This window comes from Diorhabda carinulata, chromosome 8 (assembly GCF_026250575.1).
Source record: "Diorhabda carinulata isolate Delta chromosome 8, icDioCari1.1, whole genome shotgun sequence".
NCBI classification, from domain to species: domain Eukaryota; kingdom Metazoa; phylum Arthropoda; class Insecta; order Coleoptera; family Chrysomelidae; genus Diorhabda; species Diorhabda carinulata.
The window spans coordinates 5,643,584-5,655,316 of NC_079467.1; the positions used below are offsets into that span (position 1 = coordinate 5,643,584).

The 11,733-nt window shown below is 32.4% G+C and overlaps 1 protein-coding gene across 1 annotated transcript in view; it reads right to left on the reverse strand.

Annotated features, from left to right (window-relative positions):
• Nucleotides 1-11,095, reverse strand: part of LOC130897013 (uncharacterized) — a 59,234-nt gene extending 48,139 nt beyond the window's left edge. The window contains exons 1-2 of the mRNA XM_057805486.1: nt 10,766-11,095; nt 2,996-3,120 (exon numbers count right to left, since the gene is read on the reverse strand). Coding sequence (XP_057661469.1) covers nt 2,996-3,120; nt 10,766-10,922 — 282 coding nt within the window. The 5' untranslated portion in view covers nt 10,923-11,095. The remainder of the gene's footprint in view (nt 1-2,995; nt 3,121-10,765) is intronic.
• Nucleotides 11,096-11,733: the final 638 nt, after the last annotated feature.

Below are 11,733 nucleotides of genomic sequence, written 5' to 3' on the forward strand. Positions count from 1 at the left end.
GCTTTAACGTACATAAGAGAGTCAAAGAATTTACCTATACTAACAGGAAAAGACAGGTTGCAAAGTTGGTAGACGAAAACAACAAATTCATTATAGATAATGAAAAGTGAGGTAATAAACGCCCTAGAACAAACAAACGATGGAAAAGCAACGGGATACGATGAAATACCAGTTGAATTTTTGAGAGTTATCAATAAGAACAATCTTAATATCGTGTTAAACATGTTTAATCACATCTACGATACCGGTCAAATTCCATCCAACTGGTTGAAATCTACGTTTATAACACTCCCCAAAAAAGCAAACTCCAAAAAGTCCAACGAATATCGCCTGATAAGCTTAATGAGCTACACCCTGAAGGTATTCTTAAGAAATGCTTAGATTAACAAAAAGATATTTATGCTTGCTTTATCGATTACGAGAAAGCATTTGACACTATCAACCACGACAAACTTATAGAACTATTATATCGTTCAGGACTCGACACTAAGGATATTCAGATTATAAAAAATCTGAATAGGCACATAGGCATTGCTAGGGGAGTTAGGCAGGGCTGCATTCTATCGCCGTTGCCGTTCAACTTGTACTCAGATCAAATATTTATAGAGGCACTAGAAGAATGTGATAAAGGCATCAAAATTAACGGTGTACCAATCAACAATATCTACTATAGGCGACAAAGCTGGTCTTAAGATCAACAGAAAGAAAACGAAATTTATGGTGATTAGTAAGAGAAAAATACTAAATGTAGATCTGTATATAGAAACGGATCTCATTGAGAGAGTACATCGCTTCAAATACTTGGGATATACAATAAATGATAAATAGAACCCTGATTTAGAGATTAAGATTAGAATTAAAATACCAAGATCCACATTCATAAAAATGGGAAAGCTCTTGAGCAACCGCAACCTGAGCATTGGTACAAGATAGCGAGCCACGAACTCTCCACGCTACTTTACGGTGTGGAAGGGTGGACACTGAAAGTAGTAGCAATGCAAAAATTAGAAGCTTTTGAAATTAAGTATACCTTGGACTGTTTGAAGAATTGCTAAAGATTTAGAATTGCTTGTAACTATTAAGAATGAAAAATACGGTTTGCTACAACTTATCGTGGAAGGCAAGATAGCTGGTAGGAAAAGGTTAGGTAGAAAGAAAAAGTCCCGGCAGAAAAACCTACGCGAATGGGTCCAAATACCAGAAGCTTCGAATATAATTCATGCGGCTCAAAATAGTCTATCAAATGATGGTCGTCAACCTTCGGTAGAAGACTGCACTGAAAGAAGAAGGCTCTTAGAATCGCGATATCTCAGGGATGGTAACTCCCAGAAAAAAATAATGATAACCATTTTTGTCTAGAACTTTGTCGAGAAAAATCTTAACAAAACAAAAGTTTGACCTTTGACCCCGAATAACTTTAGTAGCACACATAGGATCGATGGGGATTTTTAAAACTTTATTTGTAATGGTAAACCTCAGCTCTCCATCATATTTGGCTTTTCGGGAATTTTTTTATTTCAAATGTCTATATTGATCTGTGATTTAAAACGTTCATTAAAGCTAATGGGATAACTTTATCTAATGCAGTTCGTAGCAAAAGCTACAGGAGTGGAATTTTGAATATTATATCGTGACGCGCCACTCCTTATCTATGCACAAACAAATCCCATAGGGATTGATGGTTTCCATTAACACCGCTTTAATCATGATATCACCGTTTTCAACTCCTTTCTCACACAGTTTTCCTACTGTTTGAAGTAAAAATAAGCTAGCTCTGAGAGTCTGATAGTCTAAGATCCCACCGCTTGATCTTGCAGGTATCTGTTTTTTTTTGATGAAATTAATTTTAATTTCCTTGTAAAAATTAGCCGCAATTACCTGTAATTAATTTTAATGTCATTAATATACTAATATGACTGGCAACTATATGTTTTTTCACTCAATCTTACAGCAAGTGAAAAAATAATAGAACGTAATTTACACAACTTTATACTATTGTTAACAACACGTAACAATGCGTGCATCTTCTCTCTTGCGCTTCCACTTACCTGGAGCAAGAGCCGTTCACAAAAATCATGTCAACCTCTGCTTGCGGCCATTGTGCATCTAGCAACCATGGATTTTGATGTTCAATATAATAAAACTTCAATTTTGCATAAAATTTAAAGAAAAAACCGGTGAATGCAGTTAATTAACAATAATATACCTGTTTACACTTGGCAACCCTAATGCTGCGTCCGACTGAGAGCTGGCAATCATTTTTATTTTGATTTGTGACATCATTTTCTTTCAAATGCTATAAGATTGACTGAAAAAACATATAGCTGCAAGTCATATTAGTATATTAATGAAATTAAAATTATTTACAGGTAATTGCGGCAAATTTTTACAAGGCAACCTATCCTTAATCCATTCCATACATCCTCAAGATTCCTTTAAAATTAATTTCATCAAAAAAACAGATACCTGCAAGATCAAGCGGTGGGATCTTTGATAGAAAAAGTCTATCACCGATTACACGTTGCAGAACGTACTGCAATCACAGATCGCTGCGGATCTGTATTCATGTTCGCCCCCTACAAACTCACTGTCTCTTCCTATAAATCACTGTCCTTTATCTGTTGGTGTTTGTTGCCGAGTCTTCATAAACAGATTTGCAACTGCTTATGTTGGTTGTGCCATGCCTAAACTTTTTCAAAGCTATGTCTAGTTGTTACCTTTTTAAATAGTAAATTATTTTTTCGTTATACGGAAATCGATCGGAATATTTGAATGTACCAATGGCATAAAAAAATTACGTATTTAGTTTCTCAGAATTCGCAAATATTACATCAAAAATTTGAATATATGACAATTTAGGAAGTCGTACTCGAAATAATTGAGAATATTTATTCTTGACTTACTTTCTCATTTTCTATTGTCAAATATGAACTTATTTGTAGGAGAAACTGAATTGTTAAAATTTATTTTCACGCGAAATATGTGCACTACTTACATTTTTATGTTGATTGTTAGAAATTAAATATTTTGAAGAAAATCTGGGGTCTAGCATTCCAGCGCAGCACATTAATCTTTGTACCAGTCTCTCGCTTACAGATCTTGCAAGCAATAGTGATTTGTCTGAAAAATTCGTATGGTATAAATTATAATGATGGTAAAATTTTAACAGAGGAAGCAAAAAAAACATAATTAAGTATATGTTTAGTAACTACTGATAGGAATAGAAGATAATAATTAACAAATGAAGAGGACCCCAATGAAATCGACGAAAGGATAACGAATTAATATGTTACAGACGCAATAAAATAAGTATAAAATAGAAAAACTGCAGGGTACGACACCAGAAATTTGGAAGATATAGGAAAGAGACTTATTTACAATAAGCAGTATAGCATGGAATATACCAAAAATACCAAATGACTTCGAAGTCGCGTTTTTACTACCCATTTTTAAGTCGAAAAAATTCTTGATAACTTTAGATCAATATTAGAAAATTCTCTAAATTATGCACAAATTGTATTCCCCAAAGATAGTGCACAAAATTACATGTTTATGGATTAAGCTGTCCGTCAAGATATAGATGTATTATTTGGATTTATTGATATGAAGAAAGTGCCGTTGGAAAAAATGGGAAAGTTTGGGAAAAAGAAAATTAATAAAATTGCAACGTTTCGTAAGCTTTGATATTTAAAGAATTATTTCCATGTCACGTAACAATAATCGACGTTGAGGTTGTTTAGTGCATTGAATTTCCAAATAATTTTTTCTTTACTATTTGAAATCATTAATCCTGTTTCTAAAGCTCTATAGCATGAAAATAATGACTTACAGAAAGCTAGTATTTTATTAAGTAATCTTTTGAATAGACTGAGCGAAATAACAAATCAAAATTCATTCAATGGATTGCTAAATGAATCCAGAGATTTAATAAAAGAGTGGAACGTAACAACTGTTTTTAAAAATAAAAGACGAAAAATAACGAAGCGGTTTCTTGATGAGTTATCACAAGATGAGAGAATTTTAGACCCGGAATCATATTTCAAAGTCAATGAATACTATTGGTGTTTAGATATATTAATTTCTCAAACTAAACAAAGATTTGAGAGCCTTTGTGCCTTGCATAAAGTTTTCCAAAGGTAATGACAGCATACTTTCTATTCTTGACAATCCAGTTACGATCGCAACAGCTGAAAGTTTTTCAAAACTAAAACTGATGAAAAATTACCTAAGGACTTGATGGGACAGAAACGGCTAACAGACTTGTCAATATTTTCTATAGAAGCAGAAATGTTAGAATTGTTTAGCTAACTCAATTTCTAGGAGGAAGCGATAACATATAATCAATAAAAAATATTTATTTTAATTTAATGCAAGCATGTTTGTTTCTTTTGTGAAAAAATTTTACCCTTCATTTGGGCCCCCCAACTAATTTTGATACAGGGCCCCTCCAAAGCACGCTACGCCACTGAATGATACATAATATCTGTTTTTTTAGTCGAATTTTTTAGGCATGACTAGAAGAAAAATGGGGGGCACATCATTTTTCCCATGTTTTGAGACCTCCTGAACACGATTATGATGATTTTTCGAATGTCTGTAGTTTATATATACATCTATATATCTGTTTAAGCTACAAAAAAGTGCAAAAAAAGTTGTTTTTGACCTTTGCTCACCTCTGCAGGTCAAACGAAAAGCGACTGAAAAATGAAATTTCACATGTAGGTTCAATTAGTTGCGAGATGATTTCCTGTCTAAGATCGAAACTTTCCATCTCCACCCCTCTCCATTTTATGGTCATTTTTGTTATATTTTCTTATTTTTTGGCCAGAAAAAGTTTAACTAGAGGGTTCGAACTTCGCATGCAAGTAGGGGTGATGTTGAAGAATTGTCTTTCTCAAGTTCAAAGTTTTCTTCTTCAGTTCTTCTAGCACAAAACGCCCGAAATCATTTTGATCGTTGTAATTGTTGAACTGGACCGCCTCCTATTTAATGAATAATACGAGTATGATCGTTGCTAGGGTGATTTTTTTTACTTCCCATTTTCGAAATTTCTTGTCATTATGACAATTTTTTCTTTGTTGTCAATTGGAATTGAACAAGAGGGTTCGAGACCACCGGGTCTAATGAAATTATGAATTTTCATTCGAGAGAGAGAGTTGACTTGTGAAATGAAAAGTTATTTTCAATATAAAGAAATAAGATTGAGAATTGATATCATTTCCAAGAAATTCATTTTATGGAAAGATTTGTTTGTGTATTAGTTAAATTCTTCATTCGACGAAAAATTCGACTTTCGTGATGGAGCTCTGCTGCTCACGGCTTTTTTTAATATAGAGTTGAGAATAATGTATATTCAAAGTAGAACAAATAAATTTTTTAGTATTTTAAATGATGTGAAACGTAAGATTAACAACTACATGTTGAGACAGTAAACTGTCAATGTATTTAGGGTATATCGAGATTTTAATGTTAACCGTCCATCATTAAATGTTGTTTTAGAATTCATATAAAACACATTTCTAATATTAAAATATCATAACAAATATATAAGTTAAATTTTGAAAGAAATATAAAATAAATCAATCACATCGAAAAATAAAATATTTGTAGACTTTACAGGTACATTACGAATAATTAGATAAAACTACCGTTAGACAGTTATTTTGAAACTTATTAAAGAGAATTGAAGAGAATTGGTTTAGTTGTTAATTGTTTTTACACCGAAAAACAATAAAAAAACGCCGAGGAAAAGTCATGTAAATATGATCCTGAAACTGCTCAATTTCATAGAATGATTTGTAACTAGTTTATTACATTTATAAGTGACCATATGAAGACGGATGATACTGAATGTTAATAACTGTCACTAAGCTAGAAATTGGTAATAAACCGCGACGTTGTACTTAGCGTAACAATGTTATTTGTCGCAATTGTTGCGTTACTACCTTAAGGAAACTCAGAAATTATACAATGTCGCATGAATTCAAGCGAAGGGCCTTAAAAAATGTGATAAGAGAGAAAACCAAATTCACAACAGTAATAAGACTTGTGGTAGTTTATGCTTGAGAAATCTGGGTTCTTAATCAAATGGAGAAGCTACAGTGTTGACGATAGGAAAGGAGAATTCATAGAAAAATATACAGATGAGTTAACAAAATAAAGGTGGAGGGGAAGAGCCACTAATTAGTTGAAAGTTATTATATACAAAGAGCTGGATATGAAATTTTGTGAAAGCACAAAGACTAAAATGGTTGGGGCACGTGGCGCTTTTAGAGACGGTGCTATACAGATTTCAACCTACGAATTGCAATCATGAGGCTATATGAATAATATATCAACCGTGTAATTAGTAAAATCTTAATATCAGTGGCTTTTCCTACGACAGGAGAAGTGAGGTGGTGGCTCGAGTCCATTGCTCTTCAACATATCAATATCATATAATGAATATCTACCAATCAACACAAAAAAAGTAGTGAAAATATCTGAGGTAGCATATGCGGATGTATTAAAAAAATCTTTAAATTCTATAGTTAAACTTTTTGATATCTAAACCGTAAAACAATAAATTAAAATATCTGAAGATTTATTTTATTTCATAATAAAAACTGCATGGAAATCAGTTAAGTAGTATTTGGGTTTATTGACAGAGACAACGATATGTTTTATATTATGTAGTGATTCACGCAAAACCTAGAAAAACCGTAAACTAAAACATATATCCGTAGTTACTCTATTTAATAATGAAAACGGAACAAAAATCAGTTCATTACTTTTCAGATTTATCGTAAAAGCAAGAAAAACCATCACTTTGAACGCATTTACAGATTTACTCTACTTATTGATGAAAACTGCACCAAAAACAATTCAGTACTTCCCGAATTTATCGTAAACAGACAGACGAGGACAGCGGTGTGTTTTATATTATATATTGATTCACGTGAAACCTAAAAACTGTAGATTAGAACTTAGAATTGAGCGTAAAGATTAACTCTATTTAATAATAAAAACCGCACGAAAATCAGTGCAGTACTTCGCGAGTTTATCATAAAAAGAAAGACGGAGACAGTCGTGTGTTTCATATTATGTAGTGGTTTTCATAAAACAAAGAAAATCGTAGATTTGAATGTATTTTGAGATTAACTCTATTTAATAACAAAAACCGCACGAAAATCAGTGCAGTACTTCGCGAGTTTATCATAAACAGAAAGACGGAGACAGTCGTGTGTTTCATATTATGTAGTGGTTTTTATAAAACAAAGTAAGTCGTAGATTTGAATGTATTTTGAGATTAACTCTATTTAATAACAAAAACCGCACGAAAATCAGTGCAGTACTTCGCGAGTTTATCATAAACAGAAAGACGGAGACAGTCGTGTGTTTCATATTATGTAGTGGTTTTTATAAAACAAAGTAAGTCGTAGATTTGAATGTATTTTGAGATTAACTCTATTTAATAACAAAAACCGCACGAAAATCAGTGCAGTACTTCGCGAGTTTATCATAAACAGAAAGACGGAGACAGTCGTGTGTTTCATATTATGTAGTGGATTTCGTAATAACAAAGAAAGTCGTAGATTTGAATGTATTTTGAGATTAACTCTATTTAATAATAAAAACCGCACGAAAATCAGTGCAGTACTTCGCGAGTTTATCATAAACAGAAAGACGGAGACAGTCGTGTGTTTCATATTATGTAGTGGTTTTTATAAAACAAAGTAAGTCGTAGATTTGAATGTATTTTGAGATTAACTCTATTTAATAACAAAAACCGCACGAAAATCAGTGCAGTACTTCGCGAGTTTATCATAAACAGAAAGACGGAGACAGTCGTGTGTTTCATATTATGTAGTGGTTTTTATAAAACAAAGTAAGTCGTAGATTTGAATGTATTTTGAGATTAACTCTATTTAATAACAAAAACCGCACGAAAATCAGTGCAGTACTTCGCGAGTTTATCATAAACAGAAAGACGGAGACAGTCGTGTGTTTCATATTATGTAGTGGTTTTTATAAAACAAAGTAAGTCGTAGATTTGAATGTATTTTGAGATTAACTCTATTTAATAACAAAAACCGCACGAAAATCAGTGCAGTACTTCGCGAGTTTATCATAAACAGAAAGACGGAGACAGTCGTGTGTTTCATATTATGTAGTGGATTTCGTAATAACAAAGAAAGTCGTAGATTTGAATGTATTTTGAGATTAACTCTATTTAATAATAAAAACCGCACGAAAATCAGTGCAGTACTTCGCGAGTTTATCATAAACAGAAAGACGGAGACAGTCGTGTGTTTCATATTATGTAGTGGTTTTTATAAAACAAAGTAAGTCGTAGATTTGAATGTATTTTGAGATTAACTCTATTTAATAACAAAAACCGCACGAAAATCAGTGCAGTACTTCGCGAGTTTATCATAAACAGAAAGACGGAGACAGTCGTGTGTTTCATATTATGTAGTGGTTTTTATAAAACAAAGTAAGTCGTAGATTTGAATGTATTTTGAGATTAACTCTATTTAATAACAAAAACCGCACGAAAATCAGTGCAGTACTTCGCGAGTTTATCATAAACAGAAAGACGGAGACAGTCGTGTGTTTCATATTATGTAGTGGTTTTTATAAAACAAAGTAAGTCGTAGATTTGAATGTATTTTGAGATTAACTCTATTTAATAACAAAAACCGCACGAAAATCAGTGCAGTACTTCGCGAGTTTATCATAAACAGAAAGACGGAGACAGTCGTGTGTTTCATATTATGTAGTGGATTTCGTAATAACAAAGAAAGTCGTAGATTTGAATGTATTTTGAGATTAACTCTATTTAATAACAAAAACCGCACGAAAATCAGTGCAGTACTTCGCGAGTTTATCATAAACAGAAAGACGGAGACAGTCGTGTGTTTCATATTATGTAGTGGTTTTTATAAAACAAAGTAAGTCGTAGATTTGAATGTATTTTGAGATTAACTCTATTTAATAACAAAAACCGCACGAAAATCAGTGCAGTACTTCGCGAGTTTATCATAAACAGAAAGACGGAGACAGTCGTGTGTTTCATATTATGTAGTGAATTTCGTAATAACAAAGAAAGTCGTAGATTTGAATGTATTTTGAGATTAACTCTATTTAATAATAAAAACCGCACGAAAATCAGTGCAGTACTTCGCGAGTTTATCATAAACAGAAAGACGGAGACAGTCGTGTGTTTCATATTATGTAGTGGTTTTTATAAAACAAAGTAAGTCGTAGATTTGAATGTATTTTGAGATTAACTCTATTTAATAACAAAAACCGCACGAAAATCAGTGCAGTACTTCGCGAGTTTATCATAAACAGAAAGACGGAGACAGTCGTGTGTTTCATATTATGTAGTGGTTTTCGTAATAACAAAGGAAGTCGTAGATTTGAATGTATTTTGAGATTAACTCTATTTAATAACAAAAACCGCACGAAAATCAGTGCAGTACTTCGCGAGTTTATCATAAACAGAAAGACGGAGACAGTCGTGTGTTTCATATTATGTAGTGGTTTTTATAAAACAAAGTAAGTCGTAGATTTGAATGTATTTTGAGATTAACTCTATTTAATAACAAAAACCGCACGAAAATCAGTGCAGTACTTCGCGAGTTTATCATAAACAGAAAGACGGAGACAGTCGTGTGTTTCATATTATGTAGTGGTTTTTATAAAACAAAGTAAGTCGTAGATTTGAATGTATTTTGAGATTAACTCTATTTAATAACAAAAACCGCACGAAAATCAGTGCAGTACTTCGCGAGTTTATCATAAACAGAAAGACGGAGACAGTCGTGTGTTTCATATTATGTAGTGGTTTTCGCAAAAACTAGAAAAACCTTAGATTTAAACGTATTTGAAGATTTACTTTAATAATGAAAACTGAACGAAAATCAGTTCAGTACTTTCCAAGTTTTCGTGTTCATCGTAAACATACAGACAGAGACAGAGATGTGTTTTATGTAATGTAATGGCTTAAATATTTCAATCTATTTAAAATAGCATATTACACTACAAGGGCCGTAAGTTAAATTTTCGGCCCTGCTCGCTTCGCCTCGGGCATCATGATGAGCAGGATCGAGATTTTATCTTTTGGCCCGTGTAGTGTATACGATTTTTCTTCATAGCCGGTCGAAAGTACGTCATTAATTTCACTATTGATGACATTAATAATTATTTATTAAGGTTAGAAGTAGCAATACTAATGACACAATAAACAATTTGTCATAGCAACAGAATAAATAGACTCTAGTTACGAGTGTAATTACGCATGAGAAATTTTTTCCTCCCGCTATTATGGAGGACGTGCGTGTACTATCTACAGGAAGTAAATGTTGAACTTTCGTCCCTGCTACTAGGGACGAAAAAACGTACTTTCGACCGAGGTATGAAGAAGAGACAACGGTGTGTTTTATATTGCGTAGGGGTTTTCGCGAAAGTTAGGAAAAACGTAGATTCAAACGTATTTAAAGATTCACTCTATGTAATAATAAAAACCTAATAAAACCTTGACAAACCGCATACCTTAACCTTACGTCACCTAATGGTGAAAACCTAATGGGAAACTTTTCAGTAATTTTCGGATTAAGAAGAAGGACTTCGTTTTATAATAATATGTAATGAGAAAAATCGTTAATATTTGTGCCAAACCTTGATTACAGCTTATTCTTGGAAAATATAATTCTGTCATTATTTATGTTTGGCCGAGTCGTCATCGGCTTCAGATAAAAAAAAATTGTTAATATCTCACCTGGTACAACTTTTTCTTGCAATCTCTTTTGAATGATATAATTCAAATTTAGCAATTGATCGGGGCAAAATTTTAATTTAGAATTCGGCAGAACCAATTCCTCCAATTTGCAGAACTTTGCACTTTTTCTCGTTTCTGATCTTTTTTTATTGAACATTTTGCACCCACTTTATCACTTGAAATCATCAAAACTACAACTACATTTGTCACGCGAAAAAATGTTAAATTATATTGTTTTCATTGTAGACCAATTTCGAGATAATTAAAAAATGAACAGGCGATATTTAACAGTCAAAACACTTGTTCACGCTAGAACCAATTGAAGTGGATGTATCGTATGGTAGATGTATTGGTTTCCGTGTTTCCCTATAATATTATGGTAGTGTTGGTATAAAATTGCTAACTCGTTTATAGACCAGGAAAATTTTCAAAATAAACGCGAAAGTAGAATTAAATAAAGCAGTTTAGATTTGGGAGTAATGATTGAGCTGAAATATGTTGATAAAAATTAAGAATTGATGAATATTTGACAGCTTTTGTTTATAGAACTTGATCGAATTAAACTTGATCAATACCAACTTCTCTCTCTCAAATTTCTTAAATCTCCATAAGTCTTTTGAAATAAATATTTTAGACACAATATATTTCCATCTCGCTTATAATAATCACAAACCAAGTATTTTAGGTGGGTAAACTACTAATTTAATCCCATTTTTGTAACGAATCTGTAGATTTGCCTTCTAATAGAGTTTCTCTTAGCGTACTAAACTCCATTCAACAATTTATAATAGTCGTCATATTGCAAACGGATTGAAAAATTGCGCCTTTAAATACAAGAACCCAAATAAATGTGAAATATATCTAACTCACAACATTGGAATCTAAAAGAATGAAGAAACAGACCAACAGGCCAAAGAAGTATGATCAGTGATTTGAAGTATACTGTAAAAGTAAAAATGAACATGATG